This window comes from Nanorana parkeri, unplaced genomic scaffold, assembly GCF_000935625.1.
Source record: "Nanorana parkeri isolate BGI_ZX_2015 unplaced genomic scaffold, ASM93562v1 scaffold215, whole genome shotgun sequence".
NCBI lineage: Eukaryota > Metazoa > Chordata > Amphibia > Anura > Dicroglossidae > Nanorana > Nanorana parkeri.
Genome location: NW_017306483.1, coordinates 372,112 through 388,752, shown reverse-complemented (window position 1 = coordinate 388,752; position 16,641 = coordinate 372,112). Strand labels below are relative to the sequence as shown.

Genomic DNA, 16,641 nt, shown 5'->3' with positions numbered 1-16,641 from the left:
GTATCAACGATGGGTGGGGGGGGGGGAGGTTTGTGAATGAGCGCACGGGTCACTGAACTCCTTATCTGAGGGGCAGAACTTAAAAACAAAAAAGCCATAATTGTATCATTGTCCATAGCAGCCATTTTTTAGTTTCCTTTCTAGGAATAGGAGAGAAGGTTCCTATTGGCAGCAGCTGCTCATCTCCATCTGTATTCATTATTTTTTTGTCCCGTGGTTGTACCCTGTAAATAATACAATATAATAATGTTACATCCATTTTATGTTGGTTGTTCTACATTACTAGTCTGGCATAGTGCAGTCTGATTTTCTCTTTTATGTTTTGTGCTCCATCACTGATGCCCCCCCGTCCCCCCCGGTGCTCTGTAAGACCCTGAGATATTATCTGAGCTGATGGGGGGGCCGCCTGGTTTATGCACTGCTGGCTCTGCTCTCCGAGGATCCTCCGTGTGCCATGAGAAGATTACGGGTGTGTGTTAAACAACACTTCTGGGATTTGCTTAATCCTTAAGAATGGCTTTAGCAAATAATAAAACTCAGCACATAGAGGCATGCTTGATGGATGTGCTGTGGATGAGCTTCGTCCCTGGAAACTGTGTCATTGGAGTTTCTGTTATTTTACTTACATCATGTGATTGTCTTTTATTTTTCCTAAAACGTGACGTGTTGCCAGATAATTATCGGGACCTCCAACTGAACTTTCCAGGATGTCTGTACAAAATAGGACATGACAGTCCATACCGCCTATTTGTCCATACTTTGCCTTTTCTGAGTGAAGTCAACTTTTGTTGACATAGACTGCATGAGGACAGTTCTCATGGCCCCGTAAAGATTTGATATCAGCAACACATGTGGATGTGGGAGGGCTTTATGCTGCACGATGGCTACTGGTGTCCACATTGCAAACCTCACATTGAGGTGTAGACCAAACTCCTGTAAAAGAGAGGCTTATGGAGCTGTGTAGGCCTAAAACTTGCTAGTAAAAAGCTGACAGAGCAGCGTAGGTCTAAAACTTGCCCATCAAAATCTCTTGGAGCCATGTACTGTAGGCCAAAAACGTGCCCATAACAATCCCATGGAGTAGTGTAGGCCAAAATCTTGTCAGTAAAGATCTCAAGGAGTAATGTAGGCCAAAACCTTGCCCATAAAAAGCTTTTGGAGCAGTGTAGGCCTACAACGTACTGCTAAAAAGACACATGACCAGTGGGTGATACAGCTCTGTAATGGAAATGTGAGCTTTGGGTGGACTGACTCCGGAATCTTTCTTTCAGGTGTGTAGAACTCAAGTCTCCCGTTTCCATCGTATCCAGGGCATGTTAAATTGGCTACAGACCCAGCTAAAGGCTGCTCAAAATGGTGGAACACTTTCAAGTCACCAGGTAATGCCATGTTACTCCAAATAGTCTACTATAGTGATATTGCTATTGATTTTTGCAAAAAAATCTGGTTTTCCTTTTTTGATTTGTGATCTGTTGATGGTGATGAACTTTGCGGGGTTGAGGGGCTGCTGTGGTGGTGGTGCATGTTAACGGGGGGAAGATGGGTAGGGGAATGTCATGGGGTAAGGCTCTGTCCGGCTCACTGGTTGACTGGAGCTCTGCGGGACACCAGCCAGAATGTCCCACTTGGCTCTACAAGCCACCCACCACACCCCTCTCTCCCCGTGACCCAATGAGATGCCGCTTGAGGCAATCGTCCCATGATGCCTCATTATAGGGAGTACAGTGGTGGCAGAAGGGATCTATCCGTGGTTCTTCTTGAGTACCTTGAGGGCATAGACAACCCTGTGCTTCTCATCTGCTGCAATGTTACCCATTCCTGACACAACCATTGGCGGCTCACTTCAGAATTCTGCATTTGTGTCTGATGGGCATTTATGGCTCAGCACTTGAACAGCAGCAAGCCTCAACTTGGCCAGACATCTTATGACTTGATTGTATAATCTCTGTACAGTCTCTGCTCTTTATTAAACTGCACAGTGTGATGGTCTGGGAAGCACAGTGGCTTAGTAGTTAGCACTTCTACCTTGCAGCAATGGGGGCCATGGTTCAAATCCCGGCCAGGGCACTATTTGCATGGAGTTTGCATGTTCTCCTTGAGCTTGTTGGGTTTCCTCGACATGCTGGTCGGTTAATTGGCCCTAGTGTGTGTACGATGAATGTGAGACCGGGATCAAAGATGATAAGTTCCTTGAGGGCAGGGACTGATGTGAATGTGCAGTTTGTACAGCGCTGCGTAAATTGGCAGCACCATATAAATACCTGTAATAAATAAATAATGATCCGCCTAAACAATCCAATCAGGTTACGTTCTATGTTCTTCCTACTCTTTCCTAGATGTGGAGCTAAAGGAGATTATACATTAGATAACAATGTGTATGGTCAGCTGTAAAAGAGTCACCAGCACTGCATTGTAATCGTAGATAAAAATTGCCCTGTATGTTACATTGGCTATTAAAAGGCAAATGTCCATGGGAGGAGGTGTATGGAGTGACCAGGGAGGAGGCTCGGTGAAGTCTTGTTTCGTGACCTCCATCTGTGTCACATATTATGTGCTGCACGCTGGTCTGCGTTTTCTGAATATTTGACTCTATATAACGATTGTCTCATCATTAACACGGTGACCTTCCTTTTACTGCCGTAGTCCAGCAATGGTCACACACCGTGACTCCTCACCCGTACAGGTGTGATGTAATAGAAGGTGACATACCTGAAAGATGTGTTCTATATTAGTGGATGGGCGTTCCGCTTGGGACACGGATGTGTTTATAGATCACATGACAACTAATAATATCATGTGCATTCCTGGTGTCCACGCTTCTTTATGGAATGATGCAAGAATTGTGTGTGTGTGTGTGTGTGTGTGTATAATTTGACAATTTAGTGGACATAGCCAGAAAAACACTTTATATATCAGGGGTGGGCAAATTGGCCCTCCAGCTCTTGTGGAACTACAAGTCCCATGAGGCATTGCAAGACTGACCATTACAGGCATGACTCCCAGACGCAATGGCATTTTGGGATTTGTAGTTAAGACAGCTGGAAGGTCAAAGTTGCCTACCCCTGGTCTATACTGAGAGCAGAATCCGATGACTGTGCGGCTGTTTCCTTGTGCCGGTGTTCTAACGAAAGTTCCAACTCGCCGAGATCTCCAACGACCTGACTTCCAGTTTAGTTAGTAGTAAGAGGTTTGGCCGAGAAGGTTGTACTGCACGTGCGGCATTTCCCTATACACATACTACACAGCAATAAACTAGGGTCAGACTAATCCAGCACGTTATTAATGTGAGTTGCCCCACTCAATATGGCCGCCGCTTGTGGCCATATTGAGTGTGGCAACTCAGATGAATAACGTGCTGGATTTGTCTGACCCTAGTTCATTTTAATACTTTATTGCTGTGTAGTATGTGTATAGGGAAATGCTGCTGCTACTAATCCTTTGGCAGGTAAAAACAGTCCTCCTTTATGTATTTCATCTGTGTATATAGCAGTTTGCCCAAAGTTGATCTATAAAGGGGTTCTTTCCTGAGAGCCTGCCATGGCTGATTACACATTCTGCAAATGCCAACCACCTGGCTGTCATTGTGACCCCCCTGACCAGGGTTGTCTCCACAATTCTCAACGCCTGAGTCGGTGTAGGTCCAGAGGGAGTTTGGCGTTGTAAATGTGCTGGTGGCGTAGGCCCGGCTGGGAAGGGGGCGTTGGGGGTGGTGTGGGAGCTGGCAGTGCGGGTGCTGGCGGTGCAGGTCCGGGGGGGCACGCATAATGGTACCTCTGTCCGGTGTCCCGCCGAGCTGACACCAGCCAGAGTGTCACATGCTGCTAAGAGGTCTTAGCAACCTGGGACGCTCTGGCCTAAACACCATGGCCGCCCCCAGTTTCCCCACGTAACCCAAGGAGATGCCGCCTGAAGCAACTGCCTGCGGCCGCCTCATTATGAGTACAGCCCTGCCCTTAGCTATGGGATAATCTCCACCACCCAGAAGCACAGGGCCCATGGAAAGCCAAACGCATGAGCAGGTTTCAGAGGTTGGATGATGAAAGGAAATCCTTATGATGTCAAAGAAGGCCGGAGCTCACCAAAATCTTGCAACTCCTGTTTCATCCCATTATGAAGCAACGTCACCTCCTACAAAGAACCAAGTGCAGCACCTACAATTACAGTAGGTTTATTACTACATCACATTTTGCTCCTCACATTTAATTGGTAGTGTCACCGGCTGTTAGGTTTACAGGTTGGTGTGCCGCCCATTACCACAGGATTGTAGACATTTTATATAATAGAGCTGAGTAATCCCTTACCAGAAAATGTCAAACTGATCAGTCATTTTACATATGACCGTTGTCTGCTATGACATAGTAGCATGGAAGATAACAGAGCTCGTCTTGGGCTATCTGAGTAGACATAGTCAGCCCAGCCTGTGATTTGTAGGTTCAGTCTTTTATCTCTGCGGTACTCTGTTAGTGAGATCTCTGTGCTAAGCTCCGGGGTCAGCACACCTACTAGGCCCATTATGAGGAGCTCCCGCCATCCCTGCTGGACACTTTATTTTATATTATGGAGAATGTAACAGGGGGAGCTGGAACACGCAAAGGTGGCCGGAAACACACATATCTCCCAGGTGGGCAGAATCCAGAATTATGGCGGTGAGGTGTCATTGATGGAGTATGTAAGACCTATAAGAAGTCAGGGAGTGACTCAGCCCACCGTACCCTACCTATAAATAAAATATAACTTCTGAGTGGATGGCCATTATGGTGCTGCGTGAGGCAATGGGACCAACAGCGGTCCACCATAACATTGCCCCACCTTCAAAAGACAGACCAGACAGCAGTAAAGAACCTTTTGATATGGGGACATCGTGGTTCTGGGCAAAGCGGTGCATATGTGGCAGCCTGTGATCAGGCAGAACACTTCTTTATTTTACAAGTCTTTCAAGACTTCTTATACAAAGGCCCATGTGTATGACCTGGAAGAGCTGCGGTTCTTATACAAAGGCCCATGTGTATGACCTGGAAAAGCAGGAGTTCTTATACAAAGGCCCATGTGTATGACCTGGAAGAGCAGGAGTTCTTATACAAAGGCCCATGTGCATGACCTGGAAGAGCTGGAGTTCTTATACAAAGGTCAACGTGCATGACCTGGGAGAGATGTCAAACTGTGGTGGCCCAGTTCCAGACGGAAACTAAAACAAATATGGATACCGCATCAGCTCTTAGAAAAGTCACTTCATCTATTTTAAAGTAAGCCCAGGGTGTCAAGGGCCCGTCCCCTGTCCTAGATTCATAGGGTGTGATACAGAGAGCAGTGCCACGTCATTACCTGGTGTCACCCCCCCCCCTATTGCATTTAGTATATGCCCACCGCCGGAGCAAGAAGAGGGTGAAGAGGACCTGTGACTTCATTGGAGGCAAGTATGAAGATTATTTTATGGGTTCAGGGGTGCTTATAAGGGAAAGGGGGGACTTGAGAGATTGAAATGGTGCCTTTTGTGGGCTTGATTTTAAGGGTACACGCTCTTGGGATGCCATTTTCATCCATACCAACCTTTCTTTCTTTAGCCTTTTCTATCATTCACTTCATTTTCAGTTTTATTAAGTTATGTCATATTTGTTGGCCTTTTAGGACTACGCCTCAGAACAGCAGGAACTGGTACGGGAGCTCATCAGGACTCTGAAATTTAAGGAAGAACTCCTGGAGGTGGGTACACATGGTGGCCTAAGGGGCTTTGGGAAGTGTCTTAAGGAAATAACATTTAATAATCTCAGTAATGTCTTCGCTTTCAGGACTGTCTGACCTTGATGTTGACACTGCCGCTGGCCTCGGATTCAGACGGGGATCTCATCACAGATTTCGTGGAGAAGTTGAAAGCGAGGGAGGAGCAGATAAAGGTGACCCTCAGTGGCATCATGGTGACATCATGTGACTGCATTCGTGATATAGTTTGCTTTTGTGCTCCATAGCATTTCACATCGCTCCTCCTCCACCTGCTATATAAAAGGTTATGTTGGGAGTTAAGGGGAGGGGTGTGTAGCTGGGCCTGCACAGACTGTAATTACTCTCCCAGGAGAGGCATATGATGTGCAAAGAGGGAGGGGGCTGTGCTGGGGAATTGACTAGGTAACATTTCTAATAAGCTCACAGATACATTTCAAGTGATAAAAATACATTTATTGAAAGTTAAAACGCATAAGCATGTAACAGACCTGATTTTTCTGCAATTTTTTTTGAGTTGGTCTCTTGAACTCCAGGCAAACGGCCAGTTTAAATACACATACAGTATATAAGCTGCACAAGACTGCACAACCAGGAGGGTGACACCACATTCTCTGATAACAGCAAGGAATACAGTTCAGTCAACTGCTCCCCCCCCCCCCCCAGCCTGCTGATTGGATAATGAAGGAGCATCAACTCTGCTCTCTCCTCCAGCCAGCACATGTTCATGCAGCAAAGTCTGATTGGCTTCTAGTGGGAATGAGGTCGGGTTCAGACCAAACCTAAGCTCCTCCAAACAAGGAAGTTCCATGGGCACCCTGCCCAATTGGCTTCGGCCCGGTTCATTCCCTGCCCTGCAGCTGACCATAAACAAAGGGGTAGAATTCTTATGCTGACATCATTTACCTTATATGGCCATGTAGCCACATAAGGCATTCCCGCATCCCGCCCATTTGCTTATGTGCAGCTGCAGGCGGGGAATTCCCTGACCACAGCTGATAGGGTGGCAGCGGAAGGAGTTCCGACCGGGTTTGGTCTGAACTGGAGCTCATGCCTAGCTCCTAGTGCTGCCCCTCCCTGTACCAGCAAGGATGAAGGGAAGGTGATACCAAGACAGATTAGGGTACTTATGCTGGCTGTATGTAATTTAAAGGAATACAGTAGTATAGGTTCATCTTTAAAGTGCACCTGTCATCTGTACATAGGGTCAGTTATTTTTGCATTATTAATAAACCCCCAATAAGTCACCAAGAACATGTGGCATCAATGTACCAGGATGCCCCACGTGCTCCATCAGAAGCATCATGGATTTCTTTGGTCACATTTCAAACTGAAACCTACTTAAACCAATCTACCTAAATCCGAGCACTATATTATTAAATAATTACAATTTGACATCTGGCCGGAGTCCTATACACATAACTAATGACCGGAGGGTGGGTGCAATCACTTATACACTATATTGCCAAAAGTGTTGGGACGCCGGCCTTTACACAAACATTAACTTTAATGGCATCCCAGTCTTAGTCCGTAGGGTTCAGTATTGGGTTGGCTCCGCCCTTTGCCGCTATAACAGCTTCAACTCTTCTGGGAAGGCGTCCACAAGGTTTAGGAGTGTGTCTATGGGAATGTTGGACCATTTGTGAGGTCAGGTACTGATGTTGGGGGAGAAGGCCGGGCTCGCAGTCTCCGCTCTAATTCATTTCAAAAGTGTTCTATCGGGGTGAGGTCAGGACTCTGTGCAGGCCAGTCACGTTCCTCCACCCCAAACTCCCCCATCCATGTCTTTATGGACCTTGCTTTGTGCACTGGTGCGCAATCATGTTGGAACAGGGAGGGGCCACCCCCAACTCCTCCCACAAAGTTGGGAGCATGAAATTGTCCAAAATGTCTTGGTGTGCTGAAGCCCTAAGAGTTCCCTTCACTGGAACTAAGGGGCCAAGCCCAACCCCTGAGAAACAACCCCACCCCATAATCCCCCCTCCACCAAACTTTACACTTGGCGCAATGCAGTCAGGCAAGTACCGTTCTCCTGACAACCGCCAAACCCAGACACGTCCATCGGATTGCCAGACAGAGAAGCGTGATTGGTCACTCCAGAGAACACGTCTCCGCTTCTCTAGAGTCCAGTGGCGGCGTGCTTTACACCACGGCATCCGACGCTTTGCATTGCACTTGGTGATGTAAGGCTTGGATGCAGCTGCTCGGCCATGGAAACCCATTCCATGAAGCTCTCTACGCACTGTTGTTGTGCCAATATGAAGGTCACACGAAGTTTGTAGCTATTAACTTTGTAGACAGTTGGCAACTTCTGTACACTGTGCGCTTCAGCATGCGCTGACCCCGCTCTGTCATTTTACGTGGCCTGCCACTTCGTGGCTGAGTTGCTGTTGTTCCCAGTTGCTTCCACTAACAGGTGACCGCTGAATATTTAGTAGCAAGGAAATTTCACAGAACACCTGAATCCAATGATTTGGAGGGGTGTCCCAATACTTTTGACAATATAGTGTACATACAGCAATCATTTTGTATGCTGTGATCCCTGTATTCTGGTCACTGTGGGCATCTCTGGTCATCACTGGTTATCCATCGCAATGACTCAGACTGTGGGTGCTGCCATTGCTGACTGATTCTTTAAAGGTTTCAGCTGCAGGGCTGAATCACTGACCTGGAACGAGCACGTTCCCGGTCCGACATTGGCTCCAAGCTTGTTCCAAGCCACCAACTTACTAGGTACTGAAGAGCTGATAAGGATGACGACTTGAGAGCTTGTTCCTTTTAAGAATAGGTCGGCTGTGGCAGATTCCATATTTCTGCTGATTGCTGATGGGGCCATATGTACAGATCAGGGTCATATATAGAGATAATTGCACCCTAGGCACGTGATGCACTATGCCCTTCCATGCAAGCTATGTCTCTTTTACTAACCATGCTACTTAATTATTACCTTCAGTGTAGAACCGATGTGCTTTATTGGCTCGTTCTGCCTGCTGCAGAGCTCAAATGTAATTGTCAGTGTGATCTTTAACCCCTTGTTTATAGCTGCTCATTTGCTATGTTACCCTAATGCAAGGGTAGACGACCTTGGCACTCCAGCTGTGATAAAACTACAAATCCCATCTTGCTCTGTGAGTCATGCATGATCCCTGTGGCGGTCTGTCTTGCAATGCCTCATGGTACTTGTAGTTCTACCACAGCTGGAGTGCGCAGGTTGCCTGCCCCTGGATTAATGTTTGCCTTCTGGAAAGTTAGGCTTGCTTGTTCTGGGTGGAACACAATTTTCCAAGATCAATTTATCAGCTTGTCCAAATGGCATCTGCAGTCCGGCTGTTCATGTTCTCAAGCCTTTCAGGGCGAAAATGTTAAAGAGGAACTTCAGAAATGAACACAACTAACCCTTGGAGTGGGGCTACCCTGCACTGCAATGGTTAACTGCTCATTCGGGGCTGGATTAAAGTAGATCTACTCGCCTGATCCTTGATCCTGCCTGGCTGCTATGCTGGCCCCGGTATTTTCTTCTCCCCTTGGCTCCGGCGGTCTAAGCCCCGGTGACGCCATCACGTCTAATGCAAGTCCATTCACTTGCAATTGACGTGAGGATGCCAAGGGACATTCTATTGCCATAGCCATAGTGGGGGAGAGATGTGAGCATTGACTGGAGCAGGGCCAGGGGAGCATAGCTTCTATATTTTGGCCCCATACCAAAACGAGCAGTTAACCCTTACATTGCGGGGGTAGCTCCATTGCATGGATTATTTTTTTTAAAAGCTGGAGTTCCTCTTTCATTTTCCAGGAGAGAACTAGGAATGTACACCTGTGCACAGTCATAGTTTTTATAAAGCCATCCAACCTCTTCCCCCCGTATATATCTCAAACCTTGTCTCAAAATATCACCCTAACCGTCCCCTCCGCTCCTCCCAAGACCTCCTGCTTTCCCGCTCCCTCGTCAACTCCTCCCATGCTCGCGCCTGGGACTTCTCTAGAGTCTCTCCCATCCTCTGGAACTCTTTACCCCAACCTGTCCATCTATCTCCCACCTTGACTGTCTTTAGGCGTTCTCTTAAGACTCATCTCTTTAGAGAAGCCTATCCCACCTCAAACTAAACACTGAACCATCACATTTTCAAACAATTCATCCCCACACAGCTACCTCCTCATGTATCACTTCCCCTTTTAGATTGTAAGCCTCCAGGGGCAAGCATGGCCCTCCTAACCATCTTGTCTTGAATTGTATTGTAATGTCTTCCTTATATTGTAAAGCGCTGCGCAAACTGTTGGCGCTATATAAATACTATGTAATAATAATAATAATAGTTTTTAGATCCTGCTGTCATGTGACAGCTCCGGGTCTCCTTTAGCAATCGGGAACCAATCGGCATGTGATCACCTACATAGCTATGACATGGTGGTCACATGGGTTTGTTAACAAACAAACCGCCCAGTGCATGCTGTCACTGCATCTTGCATAGAGGGAGGCACTCTGACAGCTGCGGCCCGGAGGTGCTAAATATATTCATTCAATTTTCCAGCCTATAAACCATAAAACTGAGCTGGGTACTTAAACAGGGTGCCGCATAAAAGTCCTATATGTCTATGGTGTTTTATATGTCATATTTAGTAATGTAGAAACCGTGACACCGGCACTCCAAATGCAATTCAAATACGTCTATTTATTGACCTGTGTGCAGCATGTCACACGGATGCAACATTTCGGGGTCTCGCAGGATCCCCTTCCTCAGGCAAAGACATGGACTTTCGTTTTATATTTAGTAATGTGGCACAATCTGATATTAAGCTGTTGATGGCGTGAATCTTGAATTTTCTTGCCCTGACGTTGTCACCGATCTCTGCAGAAAGAAGGGGAGGAGCTAGCTGAGAGCAAGCGCCAAAGAGACGCAGAAGTCGCACGTTTACAGGAAGAGATGAGAGCGAGGGAGGAGGACATAACGCGGCTGACAAAGGTGCTCCGGGAGAATCAGGACACCATCACGGTGAGTGCAGTGTTTAGTGTAATCAGTAAAATCCTGCGTAATCCATCCATCCTGTGCCTACAGTAATGATTGTTCTCCTTCCACAAGGATCTGCGTGACGTCCTGGGGGAAAAGGACTTCACCATCCAGCATCTGGAGGTGGCCCTGGACTCTGCCATACGATCAGCTGCATCTCAGGACGCCCTGCGCCTGGCCGCTCTGCGGGAGAAGGACTCCCTGATCACAGCAGTACAAGGAGCACTGAGCAGCAGCAATCAAGATGTGGAGGTGAGCAGATCAATGACAACATGTGGGCAACTTACAGCTCTGAGGTCCTGAGTTCAACTCCCAGTGGAGGCATTAACTAGATGGAATGTGTATGTCAGTCAGCACTGTTCTTCTTTGGGTGTTTTGCTTCTCCCCCCCCCCCCCCCCCCCAACAAAAATATACAGGTAGATGCATTAGTTCTATTTGACTTGGACCTGGGTTGTGTGTTTGAGTGCATTGGGGACATTAGATTGTAAGCTCCTGTGATTGTAGCAAGTCGATGATAGTAGCAAGTCAGTTTTTCCCTTTCAATCCCTGATACCAGTATAAAGGAGAATCTGATTGCTATGAGAACTATACAGATCTTGGTTTAAAGCAGAACCCCGGCTGTACAGCTGTGGTGGAACTACAAATCCCATTCATGCCTCTGCAGCTGGAAGTCCTGCCTGTGGCTGTCAGTCTTGCAATACCTAATGGGATTTGTAGTTTCACCGCAGCTGGAGTGCCGGGGTTGCCCACCCCTGCTTTAAACTGAATTATAACGCTGCTATTGCTGACGAAACTTTGAGGCACTGACCTGGTTTTAGGAAAGTTGGAAGTGAAATCAGAACTTCTCATCTGCACACTTGTCCATGATATAGAAAGTGTCCCTGTCATTGGATCAGCGTGACAGCCAGGTAACTAGTATTTTCAGATGCAATGGCGGCTTCCTCACTCCATCGCTCCAGGTTTCCTGGCATGGCGTCCATTTTGTCTCTTGTCTCCATCGCAGGCCCTGGCGGACTCCCTGCTGTCTCAAGGACTGGATGACTTCAGCGGCTCTCTCCCCGGTCTGTCTGCCCCTAACCCTCTGCTAGCCCAGCTACAAGAGAAGGGTTGCCTCCTGTCCCAGGCCCACGCCGACAGCCAGAAGCAGAGCGTCCAGCACCAGCGAGACATCCAGGATCTACTGAACGCTCTGAACGAGTGCCAGACGCTGCTCCAGGTCAGTACTGTGATGGAACACATTGTAAGGCAGAGGCAGCTTCCGGCTGTTGTGGAACTACAGGTCCCATGAGGATTGCAAGATGCTGACAGTTGCAGGCATGACTCCCAGAGGCAGAGACCTCATGGGATTTGTAGTTTTCATCACAGCTCTGATGAGGAACATTCTAAGATCAGGATTGAGCTCATCTGTCTGTTGTTTCAACTTAAAGGATCACAAAGGGCAAAACATTTTTGTAGATTTGGATAGAGCGGTGAGGGGGCTGGAACCTCTGTCTGGCTTTTATTGCGCCTTTGTCCCTATTCGGCTCACCCACCGCGCATTTTACAATCTGATTGTGCAATCTCCTTTAGATCTACCAACATCTGTGTAGTGCGAGGGCCTGCCTGATCGGATCCAGATCTAGAGCCATATTATAATATATAGAGCCATTCATTCCAATCTGCATACAGCTGCTTCTGTCTTCTTGGCCATCATCAGTGCAGTGCCTGGAAACCATGACTCCTATGGAGTAGGGTTTAGGGGTCCCAACAGGGACAGCATCACGGCGATTCCATTGGAGGGCTTTTTGATCCCTTCAGTGCCATCTTGCCATGACCCATCTGGGTTATATTGTCACTTTAAACTGTAGGAATGTTCGTGCGAGGCCGGCGTGCGTCGCTGGGTGTCGGGATCGCCGCGGGCGCAGTGCAGCTGCGAGTCTGTGAAGGATTTTTACAAGTGGCTGAGTTCTGAGAGAATTTCTCACGGTTCAGCGGTCGCATTGTGCCTGTTCCAGCTGCGGCGTTCCGTGTGATGAGCGAGGGGCCAACGCTCTCTGGCCAGGATGACATTCCAGTGTGACCGAGAACTGTATAGGTCAGATTAGAATAAGCTGCAGTTGGGTGTGCTATTCATTAGGAACTAGACTTTGGCAAGCCATAGCACCGGCATCAGGGAAATCAGACCTAGTAGCAAAGCGAAACTAATATCGGAGGCGTGCACATAGGAGAGGCTTCTGGATTACAAAGGTAAAGGCTAATGGCGCCCACTCTCGGGATGGCAGTGCCAGTACAGAGGTTGCGAGGGTGTCAGGCACTAGGCTACACCTTCGCTTCTAAGGTCAATCTTGCTTTGGAAGGAAAAGGAAATTGAGAAGTAATAATTGGCTGTTTGTAGCCATTGTAACCTTTTGGAACAAATGTCTTCTTTATGTTGACCTGTAATAAGACTTTGACTAAAGTTTTCATTCCTCCCGGACCAGGAACAGCTGCGGCACTGTAAAACCCGCCTGCAGGATGCGGCGCAGGAGAAGAAGATGCTGAAAGAGTCTCTGCTGGCAAAGGAAGCCGAGCTGAGAACCCAGAAACAGCGACACAACTCCGACCTGTGCCAGGCCCAGGCCGACCTGCTGCAGCTCCATGACTCGGCCAGAGAGAGGGACCAGGCCACCAAGGTGACACAAAGTCCACCGAGCCCTGCCGGCTTAAGTCAGACACCCCGGGGGGTTTTGGCTGCTTCACAACTACAAGTCCCAGCATGGCTTAGTACAAGATTAGTGTGCTTTTAGGACATGCTGGGACTGATGTGCAACAGCTGGAGGGACAAAACCTGCTCTTATTATTTGTTTGCTGTATACTTGGGGGTGTATTCAGGGGGGTCCCTTGCCTTTCCACTGCCTGATGCAGGAGAGGTGCTGGTGGTGCACACTACCCAGGAAGGGGGGGGTCTCTGCATGATCTCACTGCCCAGCTCTGGCTGCTGTCCAGCACAGTGATGTAATTGGTTGCTAGTAGCTGAGTGGGATGCTGGCCTGAGCATCCTGGGTTGCTAAGAGCTGGGTGGGGAGACCTGTATGGCCGTTACGCATCTCCCCACCCGACTTATAGGAACCTGGGACTCTCTGGCTGGAAAGAGGCCGGCAGGCACACTGCAAACATTGTGCAGTAGCCATGTCACCTTGTCTGCGGTCTTCTCACGTGACCCAAAGAGATGCTGCCTGAGGCAACATTTTCCTACTATATCCAAAATGTAAACAAAATAATTTGGTGCTACATCTACTTTTAGCTTATTTTTACATTTAAAAAAAATGAAAAAGCACGTCAACAAATCCCTTTGATACAATGACCTAGTTTTGGATCTGTTATTTTAAGGGAAAATTAACGTTACCATGGTGTCTAAACTTCATTTTTGTACAGTGAAACATTTTTGTTTTCCAGGGATGCACAGTCCCCACTTTGTTTGTAACATTATAATATACTGTGTGTGTATGTATGTTATATATATATATATATATATATATACACACACACACACCTTTTCAAGTTGTGGTCCCTTAAGTCTTCAAAATGGTGTTTGGGGTTTATTAATCTGCCACTTCTGAAAATGCTAGCTGCATATCTGTCATGCTGATCCACTGGCTTCAGTATTTTGAGTTGTTGACCCAAAACCGGCTCTAAGTACTATCAGAATGACAGCCAGGCAATCAGCGCTTTTAGCAGGATGACAGCCTCCGTTTTTCACCAAAGTGACAGATATAATGCAATCCAAATACTAGGGATGCACGGATACCCATACTAGCATCAGTGCTGATACTCAGTATTTGGGCAAGTACTCGTACTCGCCCAAATACTCCGATACTTACCCCTGATACTGGAACTTCCTGTCAGAGGGAGATTTCCTCTGACCGGCAGTGCCGCGAGGGAACATGGAGCTGGCTTCGCGGTCAATCAGGAAGCTGAGCTGCGGGTGATGACTCACGGCCCGGCTTCCTGATTGGCCGGGAAGCCGGCTCCATGCTGTTTGGCTGGCTCCATGCTGCTTCCCGGGTTCCTGATTGTCCGGGAAGCCAGCTGCATGCTGATTGGCTGGGATGTCAGCTTCCCGCCCAATCGGCATCAAGCCGGCCAAACAGTATGGAGCCGGCTTCCTTGGCAATCAAGAAGCCGGACAGAGCCAGTAACAGTATTTGGTATCGGCGAGTACCGAAATATCGGTACTCGTACTGGATAGCGGAAAACCTGGTATAGGTGCATCCCTACCAAATATTCTTACTGATATTGTACTATTTTTTACTGCAGCTCTGAAATGAGAATAGAGGAAGGGAGCTGAGCGGGTGTTGTGCGCAGTTCTATCAGTAATGTAAAGATTTGCAGATGTAGTGAGACATCGGTAAGATTCTGTAGAATGTAATTAATTGGATGGAAGTTTCTCTATATCTTCTTCTTTTATCACTTTTCTAGAAAATGCTGCTAGATACTCACAATAGGGATCAGACCATCAAGGGACTTCAGGAGCGGCTGATCCTGAGCTGTGGGATGAGAGACACTCTGTAAGGTGAGAGATCCTACTTTACATGCAGTGGCCACTTTATTAGGTACAGCTTCATATTAATCCCCCGATCATACCCGTGTGTTGTTGCATCTTTGAAATACAGCACAGCAGCTTAGTGGTTAGCGCTCCTACCTTGCAGCACTCGGGGTCCCCCCAGGTATTCCAGTCAAAGCTACAGACCTTAGATTGTTAGCTCCTCGGGGCAGGAACGGATGTGACTGTACAATATGTAAAGTGTTGCGTAAATAAAAATCTATAAATAAACGTGTATTACATGGAGTCCAATGCAGAGCAGAGCCGCCACAAACCAGAAGGTCATGCCAGTTAGATACTGTTATCCGCTATTCAGCTGTGATCGGCTTGTGGAATGGCATTGTTCAAATCTAGCCCCATTGTCGGTATGCCCATGGCACCGGAGCCTCCTGGTGTGCAGTGAAAAGAACATGGAGCCCACCATTGCTGACCTTCTTCCGAAATTCAAAGCAGATATAGCGGCACTCACGGGTTATACAGCGGAGATGAGTCAAAGCATCGGCACTTTGTCATCCTGTTGTAAAATGCTTCCGTGACCGGTTCTCTTTGAATACCTTCTGCAGATCACCTCCAGCACTGCGGCCACAGCATGCATGTGTTAGGTGACCCAGTTGTATTTGGGTCAAGGGTTATGCTCATCGGCTGATTGGCCACATTGACCGACTTGGTAAACGTATTTCCTTTCTGTCTGTAATTGTTGTGTTCTGTGTTCTTTCTGGCAGGCGGTGGGACTATTCTGCTGAGGACTCATCAGTGCTATGACCCGTTTCCAATATGGATCAAGGAGCGACTCGCCATCCTCATCGTCGCCTGCCCAAGACGTGGTTGGGTTCTGAGTGGTACTGTGGCCTCATCTCATCTGCTATTACAGGGGTGGGCAACCTCTGCACTCCAGCTGTGCTGATACTACAAATCCCATCATTGCTCTGCCTCTGGGAGCCATGCATGTGACTATCGGAGCCTTGCAGTGCCTCATGGGACTTGTAGTTCCACTACAGCTGGAATGCTGAGATTTCCTACCCGCATGCTTTTTTATATATTGAACTGACCTGATGTAGAAGGTGACTGCCGGGGATTACACTAATGACGCGGGGACACTTCTGACATTAGGGGGATATATTTATAGAAAACCTAGTTAGGGGAGCAGAGCTTTTTAAGGGTTAATTACCGGCTGATGTTGATATCCACAACTGGATCAGCCAATAAGCTTACTACAGCTTGGGAACAGCTGAGAAGAGTACAGGTCTCCTCGGGGTGCTCGTGTATAATGTAAGCGTTTATGTTCTTGTGTCGGAGAACAAGTTGTATCCTATCAATTTCTTGGCCGTAGTCATTCCGGCAATGAAACCAGAATCTGC

At 47.6% G+C, this 16,641-nt stretch overlaps 1 protein-coding gene across 1 annotated transcript in view; it reads left to right on the top strand.

The window, feature by feature from the left end:
• LOC108786545 (desmoplakin-like) overlaps nucleotides 1-16,201 on the top strand; it is a 19,047-nt gene extending 2,846 nt beyond the window's left edge. Inside the window, exons 2-10 of the mRNA XM_018555861.1 lie at nucleotides 1,272-1,379; nucleotides 5,626-5,700; nucleotides 5,787-5,891; nucleotides 10,569-10,706; nucleotides 10,794-10,973; nucleotides 11,726-11,938; nucleotides 13,182-13,373; nucleotides 15,160-15,265; nucleotides 16,011-16,201. Coding sequence (XP_018411363.1) covers nucleotides 1,314-1,379; nucleotides 5,626-5,700; nucleotides 5,787-5,891; nucleotides 10,569-10,706; nucleotides 10,794-10,973; nucleotides 11,726-11,938; nucleotides 13,182-13,373; nucleotides 15,160-15,252 — 1,062 coding nt within the window. The 5' untranslated portion in view covers nucleotides 1,272-1,313 and the 3' untranslated portion in view covers nucleotides 15,253-15,265; nucleotides 16,011-16,201. The remainder of the gene's footprint in view (nucleotides 1-1,271; nucleotides 1,380-5,625; nucleotides 5,701-5,786; nucleotides 5,892-10,568; nucleotides 10,707-10,793; nucleotides 10,974-11,725; nucleotides 11,939-13,181; nucleotides 13,374-15,159; nucleotides 15,266-16,010) is intronic.
• The last annotated feature ends 440 nt before the right edge of the window (nucleotides 16,202-16,641 follow it).